Here is a 21,687-nt window from a genome sequence, read left to right as displayed (position 1 = left end):
TCTGAAGGTCATGGGTTTGAGCCTTGGCCGAGGCAGTGTGTGTGTATCCTTGAGCAAGGCACTTAACCACACAATACTCCAGTCTACCCAGCTGAGAATGGGTACTGGCAAAATGCTGGGGGTTACCCTCGCGATAGCCTGGCGTCCTGTCCGGGGGTGGGGTGGGGGTGGGGGAAAGTCCGGTACTCTCAGTCGTTTCACGCCATGGAAACTGGCATAAGCACCAGCCTGATGGGCCACAAGGCTAGGGACAGACTTTAATCTTTTAATCTATAAAACTGGTGATATTATGTATGCAGTATTGTGTTCAGTTCATTATAGCTAGGATATGGAAGCTTTAGAGAGGATGCAGTGCAGATTTACCAGGATGCTGTCTGGAGTAGACAGCATGGAGTAGAGAGCATGTCTTTTGAGGAAAGATTGAATGAGCTCAGGCTTTTCTCTTTAGACTAAAGAAGGGTGAGAGGAGACTTGATAGAGGTGTACAAGATGAGGCATTGATAGAGTGGGCAGATGGTGCCTCTTTCCCAGGATGGCAATGGCTAATACAAGAGCACATACTTGGGGTAAATCAGGTTAGGTTTTTTTTTTCACAGAGTGGTAAGTGCATGGAATGCACTACCAAGGGTTGTATTAAAGGCAGATACATTAGGGACATTAAAGAGACTGAGGCACATGGATGAAAGAAAAAATGGAGGGCTATGTGGGAGGGATGGGTTAGATTGATTTTGTAGGAGGTTAAAAGATTGCCACAATATCGTGGACTGACGCTTCTGTATTGTTCTCAGTTCTGCATCTTCAGACTACCCTTACAGAAATTCCCTTCATTGTTTCTCCATTGCATTGTCTATTTCCAGGTGTTGCAGCCTTGTTATTTTGTTTTGGACTTCTGTGAGCAGACTGCTGGGCCACAAAATATCAGTCTTAAAATAGAAGAGATAAACTTGAAGGTAAGTTGAAGTCCTCATGTTTTTTATGTTGCATTAACTCTATTGTATTCATGAACAATTCTGAGATAAATTAATGAATGTTTTGGATGTGCAAGTGCACAGAATTTTAGTCTTCATATTGTTGGATCCTGATTCTTTATATCAGAGATTTCTTCTGAAGTCAAAAATGAGGTATAAAACTTGTTGCTTAAATAGCTCATTAAGCGTTGCAAGAATGAAAGGAAACAAGAGGAGGAAAAATAAGATTGAATTGAATTGACTTTATTTCTTGCATCCTTCACATACATGAGTAAAAATCTTTATGTTACATCTCCGTCTAAATGTGCAATGTGCAATCATAGTAATTTATTAAAAAAAATGGAACAGTCAATGTAATATAGAGTACACTAAAGTTTGATGGTCTCGTGGAAGAAGTTATCCCGGAGACTGTTAGTCCAGGCTTTTATGCTGAGGTACTGCTTCCCAGATGGTAGCAGCTGGAATAGATTGTGGTTAGGATAGCTTGGGTCCCCACTGATCCTACGGGCCCTTTTTACAAATGCCCTGAATCATGGGAAGTTCACAATTACAGATGTGCTGGGCTGTCCGCATCACTCTCTGCAGAGTCCTGCGATTAGGGAGGTACAGTTCCCATGCCAGGCAGTGATGCAGCCAGTCAGGATGCTCTCAATTGTGCCTCTGTAGAAAGTTTTTGGGATCTGGGGGCCCATACCAAACTTCCTCAACCGTATGAGGTGAAAGAGGCACTGTTGTGCCTTTTTCACCACACAGCTGGTGTGTACAGACTATGTGAGGTCCTCAGTAATGTTTCTGCCAAGAAACTTGAAGCTGTTTACCCTCTCAACCCCAGATCCATTGATGTCAATAGGAATTCACCCATCTCCATTCCTCTTGTAATCCACAACCAGCTCCTTTGTTTTTGCGACACTGAGGGAGAGGTTGTTTTCTTGACACCACTGTGTCAGAGAGACGACTTCTTCCCTGTAGGCCACCTCATTATTGTTTGAGATAAGGCCAATCAATGTAGTGTTGTCAGCAAATTTAATTAGGTTAGAGCTGTGGGTGGCAGTACAGTCATGGGTATACAGGGAATAAAAGAGGAGACTCAGTACACAGCCCTGAGGGGCTCCTGTATTGAGAGTCAGAGGGTTAGAGGTGAGGGAGCCCACTATTTCAACCTGCTGGTGATCTGTCAGGAAGTCTAGGATCCAGCTGCACAAGGCAGGATCCAGGCTGAGGTCTCTGAGCTTCTTGTCGAGCCTGGATGGAACTATGGTGTTGAATGTTAAACTGTAGTCCAAGAACAGCATTCTCACATAAGCATCCTTTATCTCCAGATGTGTAAGGACGGTATGTAGAGCAGTGACTATTGCGTCATCTGTCGATTGGTTGTGTTGGTAAGCAAATGTAGGGGGTCCAGTTCTGGTGGTAGCAAGCTGCAGATGTAATCCTTGACCAGCCTCTCAAAGCATTTGCTTATTATTGAGGTGAGTGTGGCAGGACACCAGTCATCCAGGCATGTTACCTTGGTCTTTTTTGGTACAGGGACAATGGTGGATAATTTGAAGCAGGAGGGCACTCTACACTAGAAGAGGAAGAGATTAAAAATGTTTGTAAACACACCTGCCAGTTGTGCTGCGCACATCCTAAGTACTCGCCCTGGGATGCCATCTGGTCCTGCAGCCTTGCGACTGTCCACTCGTGGCAAACATCCTCGTACCTCAGCCTCAGAGATGATCAGGTTGCAGGTTGTAGCGGTGGCTTTCCTCAGAGGCTCAGAGTTAGTGACATCGAACCTCGCATAAAAGTGCTTGAGCTCATTTGGGATAGAGGCCGAGATGTTGGCGGCACCACAACGTTCGGCTTTGAAGTCTGTGATGATATGCAGCCCTTGACACAGGTCATGAATGCTATTCATAGCAAATCTTGACTCAATCTTCTCCCTATATTGTTGTTTCCCAGCCTTGATAGCTTCGTGCAGATCATAGCTGCTTTTCTTGAGCTCTAGTTGATCTCCAGAGATGTAAGCTTGATGTCGCGCTGTAAGTGCTGCTCGCACGGAACTATTGATCCAGGTAGTAGAGAACATTAAGACCCTAGTGGTAGGATGAAGAACAAAAGAGAGTAAAGAATGGAGAGAAAGAGACCCAACCAGAATGGTTTAGTCCTCATAACAGATTATAACACATTCAATTCAAATTCAGTTGCTTGAATTAACCAACAGGATAGCCCCTATTCAAGTAATTTGATACCCGCCAAAAAGATACAAAGGCATCTGTGACCGCTAAAAAACACACTGAACAATTTCATGTACAGTCTATAACTAATTATATAAAAATACAAACAAGCATAAGGAAGTTAAATACAATTACATAGTCCAATTCAACATTCTGCTCTTTGATCCTAAACTATGCATTTAGAATCATTACATCTGAAAATTTTGAGGCAGAAAAAAACATTTGTGGTACCTACACTAAGTATAAAATTATCAAAAATTCACCTAAGTTATGGAAATATCAGAGCGTATTTGTAGCATTTTTTACTTATACAAGTAAAAAACATGTAATATATGATAAGGCATATCAAGACAAGTATTACGACTCGTAATATGGAGTAACCCCAGATTTCCGGACTCAGCTGAATCCAATCAAAGGAATCCTATCCATCCGATTGATATATTTGATCTGTTTCTTTACAAATATGATCTGTCAAATCAGTTATATCTTCAGACTCGTCAGGTATGGAATTACAGTCCATATTCCCTCCTTAACTACTGAGAAGATTTATTGCCATATGATATTGAAGAACCATCTTATACACAATAGGTGTTTTCATTGTACTTTCTCTAAGGCACCAGCAATGCCATTACCTTTTCTAATGCTGGAGCAAATTTTTCCTCTTTTACTCTTCTTTGCCATCAAACTTTACAACTCCTCCCTTGGAGGGTCAGACACCCTGAGCCAGTAGGCTGGTCCTGGACTTATTTCATAATTTACTGGCATAATTACATATTACTATTTAACTATTTATGGTTCTATTACTATTATTTACGGTGCAACTGTAACGAAAACCAATTTCCCCCGGCATCAATAAAGTATGACTATGACTAGCATACATTATTAATAGCAGATGCAAATTCATGTGATACCCGTAAGTACACCTTATGTATCATCTGGCACATTAACCTCAGTGTTTCTTGTCCATGTTAGGTATCACCTTAGTTCATTTGCAGTCTATCCACTTACTTTTTCCTTCTACTTTTACCGCCTAGTTTGTAATTAGCAGCACTTGATAAAGACTCTCCTATTGAGCTCCCAGCAGTGTCTTGTGCATTTTTTAAATCAGGACCCACTCACCAGGATTCAGGGTGTGTTCTCCTTTTGTTGCGTCACTTGGAGCAGCAGAAACATGTTGAGAAGCAGACTGGACAGCTTGGTTTAATTTCACACAAGACTTAACTTAGTTTTCTTGTTTAGGATTGCTATTCTGCTGCATAAAACCATAGGAAGAGATGTAGGCCATGGTACACCTTCTTCATGATACTTAGTCATTGCTTGATGATTCCATTCATTCATTCGACTTCTTCTGATGAATCTGGGTGATGTGGACAAAGGAAAGACCATTCAATATCCATCAGTCAACATAATTCCTGACAAATACTCCCAGAGAAATGTGTTCCTTGATCAGTATCAATGTGAAATGGCAGTCCACATTTAGGAATGTAGTTCATGATCAGAGTTTTTGCTGTCTGCGCAGAGGCTTTCCTTGCTGAAGTAGCTTCCATCCATCTTGAAAACTTGTCCAGTATTGCCACTATGTCTGAGTATCCATGACACTTTGGTAATGTCATCAACTTGAAGATATAAAAATGGGCCAGTTAGGGCAGGAGCACTTAATTGTGGTAGTCTTTTCACTGCTCCAGGATTTGTTTTCAGGCATACCATTCATCTTTCAAACGTCTGTCAAGCTTATGCCCTGGACTTTGGATTCCACCATCATTGGAAGAATCTGAACCTTGTCCACTCCAATGTGACCTGCTGTGCCAGATAAGGAAGCAATGTAGTTGGAGCTACTAATTGATGACTAGTGCCATATCTTCATGCTCCATCACTGTTTAACCTCCCACCATTTTCCATCCAGAACCACTTTTCTTGGTTAAAGCACTGAGCTTTAATCTTTCAGTTATCTTGTATGTTTGTTTGCGATAAAGAGTTCAACTTTGTTTCTTTAATTTCAGTGGTCGGATTCATTACATATGTTCTTGGTCATTTTAATTCTTTGACTTTTTAAACTTCTTTTACTTCCTTTATTTCTTTTTCCCCTTCCTGTGCTGTCTTATTTGTAATTTCATCCGTGAAAATATTTCCACAGCTTTTCATTGTAGTCATTTTGGTGTGTTTACATTTTAATACAGCCACTTCTAATGCCAATTGTACAACATTCATGAGTCCTTGTACTTGTTGGCCATTCTTAATTGGGGTTCCTACACCCGTAAGAAATCCCCTTTGCCTCCATCAGTTTCCATAAGAACTCCCAAAATATATTAAGAATCAGTGTAGATATTAGCTGATCATCCTTCTGCTATCTTACTGGCTTCAGTTCTGTCTGTTGTGCAGAGGTACCAGGAGCCATGCTTTAGTTTCATAAACAGTGGCCTGTCCTGCCATTCAAATTCTTTCCTCAGTTATTGAGGAGCCTTTGGTATACTGAATTAGATCTGCGTTCAGTAGAAGTGTTACTTTGTAATTGCATTTTCATGACTCCTTGCACAGTCATGGTCATCATAGACCATGCCCAATATGACTTTTGTGAAGCAGAAGATTTACTTGTTGTTGAGCTTCTTTCTGCTGTCCACCTTGTTTCCGATGCCAACAACATTTAGTCCAATGTCCTCTTTTACTACAAAAGTGACACTTTATTTTAGATGATTTGCCTGGGAGGCGTGGTTCAGACTGAGATTGCTGCGCTGCACACAGTGAATTCCAGTTCCGCTTTTTGCTGTTGATTAATGAGTGTTGGTTGTTGGCACACCTGCAGTAGCTGTGGCTGTTGCCTATCAAGTGATGACTGTTGACCCATGGTCAGCGGCTGTGATCAACAGGTAGCTGACCCGCCTATAATTATCTTGTTTGGATTTTGATAGCTTTTTCTACTTTTTTAGTGGCTTGCACAAGCTCACTGTATGGAGCACCAACTTCACTCCAATTTGTATTTGTCAGTTTCACCATTTGGGAATATCTAGTTTCAAACTAACCATGAAAGTTAACTTCAAAGGACCATATGTAGATTCCTTTGTCTCAATTATTCCTGGAAATTTCTGAATCCTGTAGTATTCCTCATGTTCAGAAACATCCTCAGAAACCTTTTGCTTGCTATCGACCACTTTCCTCCAATCAGTCTGTATTAGGGACTGATTGTCCAGCCACCTTTTAAGAGCATCCCAACCTCCTTATATTTTTTGTTTATCATTTTCCTTGTTATTGTCAACTCGATGAATGAACTGTCTGGTTTGCTGAGAAGACAACATAGTAGTGAATATTTGGGTGCCATGATAGGGGTGTTCTTAATACATGAAGCTCGGGTCTATGTTTTTAAACTTTCTTCTATAAGAAGTAGAATTTCTTTGGACCATTTATCAATCCTTTCTTTTCAGGTCGTTGATGAAAAACCATCTGTCCTTTCATAGGTTCCATTTTTACTCCTGTGTTTCATCACCTGGAGTTCATTGGGACAAGTTCTGACATGGCTGCCAATCTTATTACTTCATCACTGTCACCCTCACTTGAGTCACTAGAGGTTTGAGTCCATGTCGTGCATTTTTAGAGTTTGGATAGTGGCACTGTCTCCGGGGACTGTTCAATGTAGAGGTTGTTTCCAAGAGAAGTGTCACTGGCAGGACCACCTATTTGAGGTCCCTTCTGGGTTGTCTGATACTGCTCCAGTTTACTTTGTACAATGCACTCCAATTTGATCACATTTACCATGTTTTTCCTCTCATCCAGTTAATGCAGAGATTTGCTCTTTACACTTTCTATTGTCTCTGTCATATTGTTTTTGTAGTTTATTTTGGTTTTCCTTTTCCTTTTCCACTTAGTTTTTTCACTTGTTCTGTTACCTCACTCATTAGATCAAACTGAACAGATTCTGCACGTTTCTTTAACTGCGATAAGACTGCTAAAATCCAGCCAGTTTTTCCTTTCCCAAGCACATTCTCTGGATCCCATGTCTTTTCAGTATTGTGTAAGAGCCACATTTCATTACACTCAACACTGATGGTATATTTCTTCTGGATTTTTCAACTACTCTCATCAAATTGTAAAGTTTTATTCAGGTAAGATCTCAAACCCTCAGTTGTCTATTCACACATAACCATTGAAGATTTAGCTCCCATTTTTCTGTAGTATAGTAGATTTCATAACTTTTGCCATTGTTTTAATTTATTCTCATTTAACACATAATTTGTACATGTTTTTATCATTTGGAATGTGATCAAAATACTGTTGGATTGTGTTGAAATATTATTGGATGCAATCAAAACATTGTACGATTGCAATCAGAATTATTTTAGCATTGCAATTGAAATTATTTTAGGATTGCAATCACAATATCTTTGGATCGCAGAAGAAATATTATAGGATTGCAATCGGAATTTTCTTTGGATTGCAATCAGAATATCACGTAATTACACTCGTAATTATTTTTGGATTGTAATTGGAATATTTTAGGATTACAAATAGAGGTTTCTCAGGATTGCAATCAGATTTATCTATTTCTTTGCAAACAACAGATTTTGCTCATTGAGTTTCAATCTAAATTTTTTTTTAAAAGCAGTAGATTACATTTGGAGGGTAGTCAGAATTTGTTTGAGTACGATGGTAATTTTAGTGCAGATCTGACTTTTCCAGGACAGCAATGTCTAATAAAGTTGTCCCTCACTCATAAACTTCCACTAGATAATATATTGAAGCAAGAACTAGGCGATTTCTTGTATGATTTGTAAAATAAGGAGTAAGGTCTTGCCTCCTATTAAATGTGCACCAAAATCCTTTCGCAACCATCCCTGCCAACCACACCAAAAACGTTCAGTCCTGATGTTTTTGATCTGAGGTTCTTCGGAAGCCAAGAATGAAGCATAAAGCTTGGTGCTTATTATTGTTTGTTAAGCGTTACAAGAACGAAAGAAAACGAGGAAAGGACAGTTAGCAAAGAACACAAAGACCCTAGGTGCAGGGAGAAGAACAATGGCGATAGAAAAACGGAGACAAGGAGACCGAATCTGCATGGTTTGATCCCCTTATACCAGATTACTTGATAACATATTTGATTCAACTTCCATTACATAAAGTAGCCAATAAAACAGCCCTTATTCAAGCGATGTGATACCCACCAAAAGATACAAAGGCAACTGCAACCACTCAACAAAGTGAACAATTACATGTATACAAGTAATTATATAAAAATACAATCATAAGAAAGTTAAACTACAAGGAAAGTAACAATTATGCAATACAATCTAACAATATGACAGATGTGAACTCTTTCAGTGTCAGTATCCTGAGTTTCCTCTGATATTGGTGCTGTTTAAACTCTGCTAATTTTGATCTGCATATGAAGTTATCATACTTTTTCTCTTGGAAAGTAATACTTTGTGTTTAAATTAAACCAGTGAATTAATGTTTTACCACAGTTTTCTTTTATTTAAAGGTATCTCCTATCATTCTGAACACTGTTATGACAATCATGTCTGTAATGGCACCTAAAGGGCAAGAGGTAGAAGTGCTTCAACCAGTGAACACAGTAACTAACCTCTGGGCTGTGAAGGATGTTGTCAATTGCAATTATTGGTTCCTGGGGGTTGACAATGCTCAAGAAGTCACAGAGACTTACTTAGAAGAAAATCGCCAAAAGAATGAGGAGTCCTTCAAGATAGATGTTTCATCAATAATAGTAACACTTGAATGTGGGCTGGGCCATTGCACCATTCCTTTACTTCTGACTGAGTCAACATTTTCTGGAAGGGTGGAAAATTGGACGTCTCTCATCAGTATTGATTCAAACATGAATCTTGAGGTAAGTTGTTTCCTGTCTGATTAGAATGCACAATAAGTTTTAGAAAAGTATGCTTCTTTGCCAGATACTTTATATAGTGATTAGCACTGCAATGTTTATTTTAATTCAAATAAAGTGAACATAGTTCTATGTAGCTTCTTTTGCAACCTCAGAAATGACAAATGTGGCAATCCTTACAGAGTAGGAATGAAGAGGCCGATCTCGGCATGCTTTATTTCTGTGATAGTAGTTGAAGTATAAATCTTAGGAAGGATCATAAGGAATGCTGTTGTGCACTTTGCATCATCAGACGAGTCTTTATTCACACCTGACAAGGTACTAATACCTATTATTGAATGGCTATTTATGATTGTAGTTCAGTCGTTGTCATCGAATGCTGTATGTTTCTGCAGGGTGTTGCACGACAAAATAACATCTTACATCTTACTAATACAATCGCAGTTATTCATGAATCCTCCAATTAAGTGATAGGTGAAAAATGTTAGGGATACTTTATTTGCTGCCGGGCAGAAGGGAAAGAGTAAGAATAGAGGGGTCCTATGTAGGATAGTTGCCAGTGACTAGTGCAAGGGTCAGTGTTGGGACTGCAATTTTCCTGGATGAAGCAGGAGGCCATGGACACAGAGAGTGGTAGGTCCGTGGAATGCACTGCCAACGAAGGTGGTAGAGGCAGATACAATAGGGTCTTTCAAGAGACTCTTAGATGGGTACATAGAACTTAGAAAAATAGAGGGCTATGCAGTAGGGAAATTCTAGCAAGCTTCTGGTGTAGGTTACATGGTCAGCACAACATTGTGGGTCAAAGAGCCTGTAAAGTACTGTAGATTTTCTATGTTCTATGACATGGACAAAGCAGCACTTGTTCTGTGCTCCTCTTGAACTTCCTTGCTACTGAATCAAGACTTATTCTGTCAAGCCTGTCTGTGGTGTGCTGTAGCCATCCATCCCATGATCTGGACGAAAGAACTAATGGCCTTATGGCCAAGTTTGTAGACAATACCAGGACAGGGCGAAGGACATGTAGTGTTGCAGAGGCAGGGAGTCTACACAAGGCTCGAACAGGTTAGGAGAAATGGCAACATAGTAGCAGGTGAAATATAGTGTGCTGAAGTGTGATGTTATTTTTGATTGGTCAAGTCATGAAGGGATTTGGGGAGAAGGCAGGAGATTGGGGCTGAGAGGAAAATTGGATCAGTCATGATGAAATGGCGGAGCAGACTCGATGGTCAAAATGGCCTAATTCTGCTCCTGTATCTTATGGTCTTGTGCACTTTGGTAAGAAGAATAAAGGTGTAAATTATTTTCTGAATGAAGGAGAGAATTCAGATAAAGGAGGTGTAAAGGGACTTGGGAATCCTAGTTCAGAATTCCTTTCAGGTTGATTCAGTAGTAAAGAAGGCAAATGCAACATTAGCATTCATTTTGAGAGGACTAGAATATAAAAACGAGGATATACTACTGAGGCTTTGTAAGACATTGGTCAGACCACATTTGGTGTATTGTGTGCAATTTTAGCCCTGTATCTAAGGAAAGATATACTGGCCCTGGAGAGGATCCAGAGGAGGCTCCCAAGAGTAATCCTGGGAATGAGAGGCTTAAAATATAAAGAGTATTTGATGTCTCTGGATCTGTAATTGATGGAGTTTGAAACCTACCAAATGCCAAAAATCCTAGATAGAGTGGACCTTGAGAGAATGTTTCCATTGGTCTGAGAGTCTAGGATCTGAGGGCAGCCTTAGAATAATAGACTAATTTTACAACTTTCTGTAGCTTCTTCTGGTCCTGTGCAGTAGCCCCCTCCATACTAGACAGTGATGCAGTCTGTCAGAATGCTCTCCAGAGTACATCTATAGAAGTTTTCTAGTGTTTTAGTTGACAAGCCATATCTCTTCAAACTCCTAATGAAATATAATCACTGTCTTGCCTTCGTGAAAGCTGCATTTATATCTTAGGACCATGTGAGATCCTCAGAGATCTTGACATCCAGGAACTTGAAATTGCTCACACTCTCTACGTCTGATCCTTCTATGAGGATTGGTTCGTGTTCCCTCGTCCTACCCTTCCTGAAGTCCACAATCAGCACTTTTGTCTTGCCCACATTGAGTGCCAAGTTGTTGCTGCGACATCACTCAAATAGCTGGTATACCTCGCTCCTGTACGCCCTCTCATCTCCATCTGAGATTCTACCAACAATAGTTGTATCATCAGGGGACTGCAGCTATCTCTTCACTCACTTCCCATAGTAAGGTGGTGTATGTTCTTCCTGGCCCCAGGGACTTAAATGATTTAATAAGTTCAAGCACATCCTTTTTCTTGATGTCAACTTATCAACCTGTTTTACACTGCTGTAGCATTCGTCAAGATCCCCCTCACTGGTAAATACTGACTCCAAGCACGTTTCCTCACCTATCCCTGTTTGGTCCTACCCTCATTCTAGACATCTTGGTGTACTTTACGTACATGGAGAACGCCTTGATATTTTCCTTAATTCTACTCACCTAGGCCTTCTCATGCCCCTTCTAACTCTCCTGTCCATTCTTAAGCTCCTTCCTGGCTATCTTGTTTCTCTCCAGAGCTCTATTTGATCCTTGCTTCCTAAACTTTCTTCCTAAGCTTCTTTCTTCCTCTTGATTGGATGTTCTACATTTTTTGTCAACCATGATTCCTTCACCCTACCATCTTTTCTCCTCTTCCTTTGGACAAATCTAAAAAAGTACACCATGCAAATTCTCCCTAAGTAGCTTCCACATTGTTCATTTTCCTGATTACATCTGTTCCCAAGTTCCTACCTAATAGCATCATAATTTTCCGTCCCTTAATTAAATAGTTTTCTGAGCCATCTCCTCCTATTTCTGTCCAAGGCTTTGGTAAAGATCAGGGAGTTATAGTCACTGTCTCCAAACTGCTCACCCATTGAGAGATCTGTCACCTGATCAGGTTCATTCACCAGACCCAGAGCCGTCTCTTTTCTAGTTGGCCTGGCTACATATTGTGTCAGGAGTCCTTTCTGGGCACATCCAACAAATTCTCCATCTAAACCTTTTGTCTTCCAAGGCGACCACAACCTTGTAGGGTTTGGAGGCTTGCGTGCCTAAATGACGTGGAGAGCTATGTTGGCTGGAGTTGGGTCCTTCTACTTCTGGTAGGGTCACTTATGCCAGACAGGGCAAAGGGTAGAAGCCAGACTAAGGGTGGTCCACTGGTCCTCCAGGTTCAGGGTTCAGCTTAGGGCTTATACCCTGAATAGTCAAGAAAATTGTTATGGAAACAGCAGTAAAGAATCCTATATCTGTGTGTGATGGTATTCCTGAGTCTCCACCTGAGAGTTGCAGTAGTGAAAACTGAGAGGAGGCTGCTGGCACTATGAAGTAAGCCCCGAACACTGCCAAGATCAAGACCAAAATTGGATTTTGGAATTGTACAAACCATGTACAACACCAACAAGCTAGCACAAATAACACAAATATGTTGTTATAACCTGCATGTACTGAGCATCAATGAAAGCAGTTGGACAGGGACTGAAGGCAGTAACTGGTGAAACAGTTTTATACTCAGAAAGGGAAGATGGTCAGCTTCATGATGGTGTAGCTGTCATTTTGAAGATGGACATTGAGAAGTGCTTGCTGCAGCAGAAACCAGTCGACAGTAAGCTGATGAGAGTTAGGCTGAAAGGGAAGCAAGTGAACATGACTGTGATCCTGTGCTATGCTCCAACTAACAATAGTGACATTAAAGAAAAGGACGTTTCTATGAACAGCTATAGTCGGAGGTAGAGTTTACACCGTATCATGACATAATCATCATCGTGGAAGATCTAAACACCAAAGTGGGAAATAACCACTCACGCTTCACTAGGGTCATGGGCATGCATTGATGTGGAACAATGAATAACAATGTTGAAAGACTGATGGAATTCTGTGCTACAAAAATCTGGTCATAGGCGGGACCCTCTTTCCACACTGAAATTCACAAACTGACATGGTGCTCACCCAGTGGATGTGACAAGAACCAGATTGACCATTTAATGATCAATGATACATAGAGATGATAATTGCAGGATGTAAAGGTGAAGAAAGGAGCAGGTACAGAAAGTAATCACCACCTTGTTGTAGCAGTGATGAAACTCAAGCTGAGAAGCACTGGGACAGAACACATACAAATATGTTTTGATGTTGAAAAGCTCAAGGACACCAGTGTGAGATCTGCCTTCACCGTTCAGCTTAAGAATAAATTCCCGGCCTTGCAAGACCTTGATGAGGATGTGACAGTAGACAGGATTGACACAATATGGAAAAGGATTACCTCAGTCTTCAAAGAGAGCAGCAGAGCTTGTCTAGGATACAGAGCTAGAATGAAGAACAAAGAATGGATACAGCAGGAAACACATGGACAGCTTTAGAAGAAAGACAGTAAATCAAGAAGAAAGTATTAGAAGCAAAGTCAACACAAATTATGGAGAAACTTCAACTAGCATATACTGAAGCTAACAAGAAATTGAAGAGACTTGTAAGAAAGGATAAGAGAGTTTACATGGAAGATCTTGCAGACGAGGCCAAAGCAGCAGCCAATCGAGATGATCAGGGAAATGTATACAGTGTTTCAAAACTGGTATGCGGAAAGTTTCAGGTCAGATCCAGTGACTGTGTGAGATGAAATAGTCTGCTTTTGACAACTGAACAATGTGATATACAAGAGGCAGCAGAGGACCTTGACATCAACATGGATCCACCCAAGAAAGATGAGCTTATTGCTTGATTAAATCATTAAAGAACGGCAAAGTTCCAGGACATGACAATTTGAATGCCGAACTGTTCAAAGCTTGAACCGAAAGTTGCAGCAGCCATCCTGCAACCACTGTTCACTATATTCTGGGAATGGGTACAAGTACCCAAGAACTGGACAGAGGGGGTTATTGTTAGGATCCCCAAAAAACGGAGCGCTAAGTGATTACAACGACTGGCATAGCATCACACTTTAAGTGTTCAGCAAGGTTCTTAACTAAGTCATTGTCCAATGGGTGTTGTGCTTGAGGAAAGAGCAAGCTGGCTTCAGGAGAAACAGGGGCTCAGTCGACCAGATCTTCATGCTGTGTAACACCATAAAACAGTGCACAGAGTGGCAGAGACAACTGTATGTGAATTTTGTGGGCTTTGAAAAGGCTTTTGACAGCATCCACAGGGAGAGCTTCTGGTGAATTCTCAGATCTTAGAGGATCCATTCCAAAACCGTCCAGTTTATTCAGAGTTTCTACCTTCACCTGCACAGTTGGGGATTGCAATTTAAGCTTTGAAGTAGAGACAGGAGTGAGGCAAGGCTTTGTGATGTTGGCGATATTATTTATCCTGGTGATTGACTGGTTATGAGGCAAGCAACGAAAGATAAGCAGAGAGGCATTAGATGGACTCTATTCTCTATTTTGGAAGACCTTGACTTTGCGGATAACCTCACATTACTATCATATACATACCCTCACGTGCTAGAGAAAACTCAGTGCCTGTGCACCTTTGGACTGGTTGGACTCAGAGTCAGCCAGAGGAATACTGAGACCATGACTCAATGCAGAGTCTCCTTCTCCTGTCAAAGCATATGGCGTCAACTTACCCAGCACTGGCAGACTTACCTACCTGGGCAGCATCATTCGGCAGGATGGTCGGATCAAGGACAACATCCAGTGCAGATTCAGCAAGGCTACAGACATCTTCAGATCAATGAACAACATACGGTGATCAACAAAGTACTGCATTTAAACCAAGGTGTGGTTGTACTACAGCTGTGTTCTGTCCACAGTCTTGTACAGGTCAGAATGATGGTGCATGATAGAGAGTGACCTTGCAAGCTTTAATCATTCCACACCATGAGCCTCCGGTAGATCCTCTGTAATTTTTGTCCAAGAAAAATCTCCAACCACACCCTACTTCAATGTCACAAAGAGGACATAAGGAAACGTTGGAGATGGATTGGGCGCATGATGAGAAGAGAGGCCAATTCCATTATTAAGACAGCACTGAAGGATGGAGGAAACGCGGGAGACCAAAGACAACATGGCACCGTAATGTAGAGGCAGAATGAGGTCCCCGAACCTCATCTGTGTCTTAGAGAAGGTGGCCAAGGACAGACAGAGGTGGAGGACCTTCACTGCTGCCCTAAACGGCAGTGGCATCACAGTTCATCAAAAGTCAACAAATCTTTTGCACCTTTCTAAACTCTTGCGATTGTGGGGTGTATAGAATAATCCTGATAGTGATTGTTCCCTTCCTGTTTCTGACTTCCATCCACATTGACTCAGTATACAATCTCTCCATGATGTCTTCCCTTTCTGCAGCTGTGATACTGTTCCTGATTAACATGTCACTCCCCCACCCCTTTTACATCTTACTCTGTCCCTTTTGAAACATTTAAACCCCGAAACATTCAGCTGCCATTCCTGCTCTTGTGACTTGTCTGAGTTTCTGTGATAGCCACAATGTAGTAGTTCCAAGTGCAGACCTATGCACTAAGTTCATCACCTTTATTCCTGATACTTTTTGCATTAAAATAGACATAGTTTAACCCATTCAACTGACGGCAATTATGCCTTATTCTTCCTCACAGACCTTATACATGCTGTGTCTACCTATGCACCAAATGCCCCATCCTCTGACCTGTCACCCTAGTTCCCATCCATCTGCGAAACTGGTTTAAACCCAGCCCAACAGCTCCCCTAAGTCTGACTGCAAGGGTATTGGGTCCCCTGGACTTCTGGTGTAACTATCCCTTTTGTAGTCGTACCTTCCCCAGAAGAGATCCCAAAGATCCACAAATCTGAAACCCTGATCCCTGCACCAATACTTCAGACATTGCATTCATCTGCCAAATTATCCTATTCTTACCCTTATTCGCACATGACATAGGCAGCAATCCGGAGATTTGTGCCCTTGAGATCCTACTTTTCAGTTTCCTACCAAGCTCACCATATTTTCTCATCTGGACCTCACTGCTTTTCCTCCCTATATCATTAGTACTAGTATGTTCTGCTTGATCCTGACCTTGACCTTGGCATCTGTGAGGCAACATATCATCTGGCAGCCTCCTTCATGTTCACAGGATCTCTTGTCTACTTCTCTAACTACTGAGGCCCCTATCACCACCACTCTCCTCTCCCGGCTCTCCCCCAGTTGGTCATTTCTCCCCTGTCCTTCCACCCCAACCGTCACCAAAGCAGTATACTTTTTACTGAGGGGTATGGCTACAGGGATACTCTACACTATCTGCCTATTCCTTTTCCCTCTTTGGTCAGGCATTCAGCTACCTGCCTCCTGAAACTCAGGATGTAGTTACCTCCCTGTAACTCTTATCTGTCACTTCCTCACTCTCCCAAATGAATGGTCATCCAGCTTCACCTCTACGCCCCTAATGTGGTCTGAAGTGATGCCCTTCTCACAGATGTAGAAATTAGGGAGACTGGATGTCTCTCCAATCTCCCACATCTTGCATGAAGAGCACATCACTGACCTCTGATCCATTCTCACCACTCTACCTCGGCATCAATAAATGACAGAAAAAGAATCTTGACTGAAGTCTCAACTTCGCCTCCACCTCTTCTTGCCGAAGCCTCTTGAGCCAAAAGCCTCAGCTCCCTCTCCAATAATGGCCGCTCCACTTAAATCTCACTTCTTATTGGCCCTTGCCAAGTACCTAATAACCCAAATGATCTCAAGCTTCACAGGAAGTCCCGACAGACCTGCTGGCTTTTTAAATCTGACCAAAAAAAAAGCGAGTGGGGTCTGTTGAGACTTTCTGCAGAACCTGAAGTTATGGAATCCATTGCTTGTGGATTGTAGCATCAGATTTACAATGAGAGTGGGGCCTGTTGGGACTTGCTGTAGAGCTTGAAATTGCAGAAGCTTGTGAAGTTCAGTGCCAAAGCAAGCGAGGCCTTTTGTGTCTTTCTGCAAAGGCGAATACTGAGTAGGGATTGTCAATATAGTTCTGTACGTAGGAAATCATGTTTCATATATTTGATTGAATTTTTGAAGAAGATTTCTGAGGGCAAGATAGTAGTTTTTGTCTACATGGACTTCAGCAAAGGCTTTTTACAAAGTTCCCTTGTGGTAGGCTATTTCAATAGGTTACATCACATAGATCCAGAGTGAGCTAGTTGATTGGTTACAAAATTGGCTTGGTGGAAGGAATTAGAGGATGATCATGGAGGGCTACTTTTCATATTAAAGGCTACTAACCTGTGGTGTGCTACAAAGGTCACTGTTGTTTGTCTTCTATATTAATGATTTGGATGACAACATGGTTAATGTGGTTAGTAAATTTGTGGACATTGGTTGTATAGTGGACAGTAAAGGGAGTTATCTAAGTTCACGAGGGGGTATAGACCAACTTGGGAAATAAGCCAGAGTATGGCAAATAGAATTTAACTGATACTTCCATGTGTGATATTGTAGAGTTTGCTAAGTTAATCTAATGCAGGACTTGCACAGCTAATGGTCGGGCCATGGAAAGTGTGGTAGAGCAGAGGGATTCAAGAGTACAGGTTAATAATCATCTCTAAGGAGGGTGGGCATGTGACCAAGTGGTTAAGGCACTGGACTAGCTTCTTGAAGGTCGTGAGTTTGAGCCCCAGCCGAGGGAACGTGTTGTGTCCTTGAGCAAGGCACTTAATCACACATTGCTCTGCGACGACACCGGTGCCAAGCTGTATGGGTCCTAATGCCCTTCCCTTGGACAACATTGGTGTCGTGGAGAGGGGAGACTTGCAGTATGGGCAACTGCTGGTCTTCCATACAACCTTGCCCAGGCCTGTGTTCTGGAGAGTGAAGACTTCCAGGCGCAGATCCATGGTCTTGCAAGACTAATGGATGCCTTTACTTATGCTGGCCTAAATCAGTCAAGGTATTGAGTACGAAAGTGACAAACAATATGCTGGAAAAACTCAAACAACAGGAATTCTGCAGATGCTGGAAATTCAAGCAACACACAGCAAAGTTGCTGGTGAACGCAGCAGGTCAGGCAGCATCTCTAGGAAGAGGTACAGTCGACGTTTCAGGCCGAGACCCTTCGTCAGGACTAACTGAAGGAAGAGTTAGTAAGAGATTTGAGAGGGGGAGGGGGAGATCCAAAATGATAGGAGAAGACAGGAGGGGGAGGGATGAAGCCAAGAGCTGGACAGGTGATTGGGAAAGGGGATATGAGAGGATCATGGGACAGGAGGTCTGGGGAGAAAGACAAGCGGGGGGGAACCCAGAGGATGGGCAAGGGGTATAGTCAGAGGGACAGAGGGAGAAAAAGGAGAGTGAGAGAAAGAATGTGTGTACAAAAATAAATAACAGATGGGGTACGAGGGGGAGGTGGGGCATTAGCGGAAGTTAGAGAAGTCGATGTTCATGCCATCAGGTTGGAGACTACCCAGACGGAATATAAGGTGTTGTTCCTCCAACCTGAGTGTGACTTCATCTTTACAGTAGAGGAGGCCATGGATAGACATGTCAAAATGGGAATGGGATGTGGAGCCGTGGATAGACTGGGAGACCGCTTTGCTGAACACCTACGCTCTGTCTGCCAGAGAAAGCAGGATCTCCCAGTGGCCACACATTTTAATTCCACATCCTATTCCCATTCTGACATGTCTATCCACGACCTCCTCTACTGTAAAGATGAAGCCACACTCAGGTTGGAGGAACAACACCTTATATTCCGTCTGGGTAGCCTCCAACCTGATGGCATGAACATCGACTTCTCTAACTTCCGCTAATGCCCCACCTCCCCCTCGTACCCCATCTGTTATTTATTTTTATACACATTCTTTCTCTCGCTCTCCTTTTTCTCCCTCTGTCCCTCTGACTATACCCCTTGCCCATCCTCTGGGTTCCCCTCCCCTCTTGTCTTTCTCCCCGGACCTCCTGTCCCATGATCCTCTCATATCCCCTTTGCCAATCACCTGTCCAGCTCTTGGCTCCATCCCTCCCCCTCCTGTCTTCTCCTATCATTTTGGATCTCCCCCTCCCCCTCCCACTTTCAAATCTCTTACTAGCTCTATCTTCAGTTAGTCCTGACGAAGGATCTCGGCCTGAAACGTCGACTGTACCGCTTCCTAGAGATGCTGCCTGGCCTGCTGCATTCACCAGCAACTTTGATGTGTGTTGCTGGAAAAACTCATCTGGTTAAGGGTGTTAAGGAATTGTTGAATTTTTGGGTTGACATGTAGGATGTCAGATGTTTCAGGTTAAAACTCTATCAACAGTTTGCTGACATTCCTTTTCCTCCCATGGGCGCTGCTCAACCCACTGAGTTCCTCCAGCAAATTGTTTGTTGCTCCGGATTTCAGCATCTGTAGCCTTTTCTGTCTCCATCAAGTACAAGAGTTGGGACATAATGTACAGCTCTATAAGGCGTTGGTGAGACTAGACTAAGTATGCTATATGCAGTTCGAGGAAAATGTTGTTAAGTTGGGAAGTGTGCAGTAACACTTAATGAGGATGTTCCTGGAAATGGAGGGCTTGAGCTATAAGGAGAGACTGGAATCGCTGGGACTTGTTTACTCTGGAATGTAGGAGGTTGAGGGGCGACATTATAGAGGTTTATAAAATTTTGAGGGGTGTAATTAAGATAAGTTGTCTTCTTCCTAGGTTAGGTGAGTCTAAAGTTCAAGGTTCAAATTATCAAAATACATATATGTCACCATATACAATCAAGAGGTTCATAATTTTCTTGCGGGCATACTCAATAAAACTATAGAATAACAACCATAACAGAATCGATGAAAGACTTCCCAACTAGGGCATTGAACCAGAGTGCAGAAAACGACAAACTGTGCAAATACAAAAGAAGAAATACTAATAAATAAACAATAAATATCGAGAGCATGAGATGAAGAATCCTTGAAAGTGGGTCCGTTGGTTGTGGGAACATTTCAATGATGGGGCAAGTAACGTTCAGTGAAGTTATCCCCTTTGGTTCCAGAGCTTGATGGCTGAGGGATAATACCTCTTCCTGAATCTGGTGGTGTGAGTCCTGAAGCTCTTGTACCTTTCTGATGGCAGCAGCGAGAAGAGAGTGTGTCTTGTGTGGTGGGGGTCTCTGATGATGGATGCTGCTTTTCTGCAAAGTGTTTCATGTAGATGTGCTCAATGATTTGGAGGGCTTTACCTGTGGTGGACTGGGCCATATCTATTAACTTTTATAGGATTTTACCAGTCAATTTCTACTCCACTACACATCAGTAGAAGTTTGTCAAAGTTTTAGGTGTCATGCTGATGTTCCTAAGGAAGTAGAGGTGCTGCTGAGCTTTCTTCATAATTGCACTTATGTGCTGGGCCCAGGACAGATCCTCCGAAATAATAACAGAGGAAAATAAAGTTGCTGGCAATAATCAATAATCAGCTCCTTGGTCTTGTTCACATGGAGTAAGATGTTGTTGTGACACAACTTAGCCAGATTTTTGATCTCCCTCCTGTACGTTGATTCATCACCACCTTTGATTCACCTTATGACAGTGGTGTTGTTATGACAGTGGTTATGACAGTGGCAAAAATACGGTATTGGAACTCTGCTTAGCCACACAGTCAAAAGTGTACAGTGGCATGTAAAAGTTTGGGCACCCCGGTCAAAATTTCTGTTACTGTGAATAGTTAAGTGAGTAGAAGATGAACTGATCTGCAAAAGTCATAAAGTTAAAGATGAAACATTCTTTTCAACATTTTAAAAACGTAAACAACAGGAATTCTGCAGATGAGTGTTGTATCAACATTTTAAGCAAGATTAGTGTATTATTTTTAACATATAACAATTACAGCATGGAAACAGGCCATCTCGGCCCTTCTAGTCCGTGTTTTGTACAATTTTAGAGTGGAAAAAAGGAAAGGAGCACCATGCAAAAGTTTGTGCACCCCAAGAGATTTGAACTCTCAGATAACTTTTACCAAGGTCTAAGACCTTAATTAGCTTGTTAGGGCTATGGCTTGTTCACAGTCATTGTTAGGAAAGGCCAGGTGATACAAATTTCAAAGCTTTATAAATATCCTGACTCCTCAAACCTTGTCCCAACAATCAGCAGCCATGGGCTCCTCTAAGCAGCTGCCTGGCACTCTGAAAATAAAAATAAATGATGCCCACAAAGCAGGAGAAGGCTATAAGAAGATAGCAAAGCATTTTCAGGTAGCCGTTTCCTCAGTTCATAATGTAATTAAGAAATGGCAGTTAACAGGAGCAGTGGAGGTCAAGTTGAGGTCTGGAAGACCAAGAAAACTTTCCAAGGGAACTGCTCGTAGGATTGCTAGAAAGGCAAATCAAAACCCCCGTTTGACTGCAAAAGACCTTCAGGAAGATTTAACAGACTCTGGAGTGGTGGTGCACTGTTCTACTGTGCAGCGACACCTGCACAAATATGACCTTCATGGAAGAGTCATCAGAAGAAAACCTTTCCTGCATCCTCACCACAAAGTTCAGCGTCAGAAGTTTGCAAAGGAACATCTAAACAAGCCTGATGCATTTTGGAAACAAGTCCTGTGGACTGATGAAGTTAAAAAGAACATTTTGGCTGCAATGAGCAAAGGTATGTTTGGAGAAAAAAGGGTGTAGAATTTCATGAAAAGAGCACCTCTCCAACTGTTAAGCATGGGGGTGGATCGATCATGCTTTGGGTTTGTGTTGCAGCCAGTGGCACGGTGAACGTTTCACT

At 42.0% G+C, this 21,687-nt stretch overlaps 1 protein-coding gene across 2 annotated transcripts in view; it reads left to right on the top strand.

Annotated features, from left to right (window-relative positions):
- vps13c (vacuolar protein sorting 13 homolog C) overlaps positions 1-21,687 on the top strand; it is a 387,651-nt gene that overhangs the window by 207,463 nt on the left and 158,501 nt on the right. For both annotated transcript variants that reach the window (XM_063070973.1, XM_063070975.1), the window contains exons 51-52: positions 858-950; positions 8,655-9,020. In XM_063070973.1, the coding sequence (XP_062927043.1) occupies positions 858-950; positions 8,655-9,020 (459 nt within the window). The remainder of the gene's footprint in view (positions 1-857; positions 951-8,654; positions 9,021-21,687) is intronic.

Source organism: Mobula hypostoma, chromosome 18 (assembly GCF_963921235.1).
Source record: "Mobula hypostoma chromosome 18, sMobHyp1.1, whole genome shotgun sequence".
Classification (NCBI taxonomy): domain Eukaryota; kingdom Metazoa; phylum Chordata; class Chondrichthyes; order Myliobatiformes; family Myliobatidae; genus Mobula; species Mobula hypostoma.
This window is presented reverse-complemented; position numbering and strand designations above follow the sequence as displayed.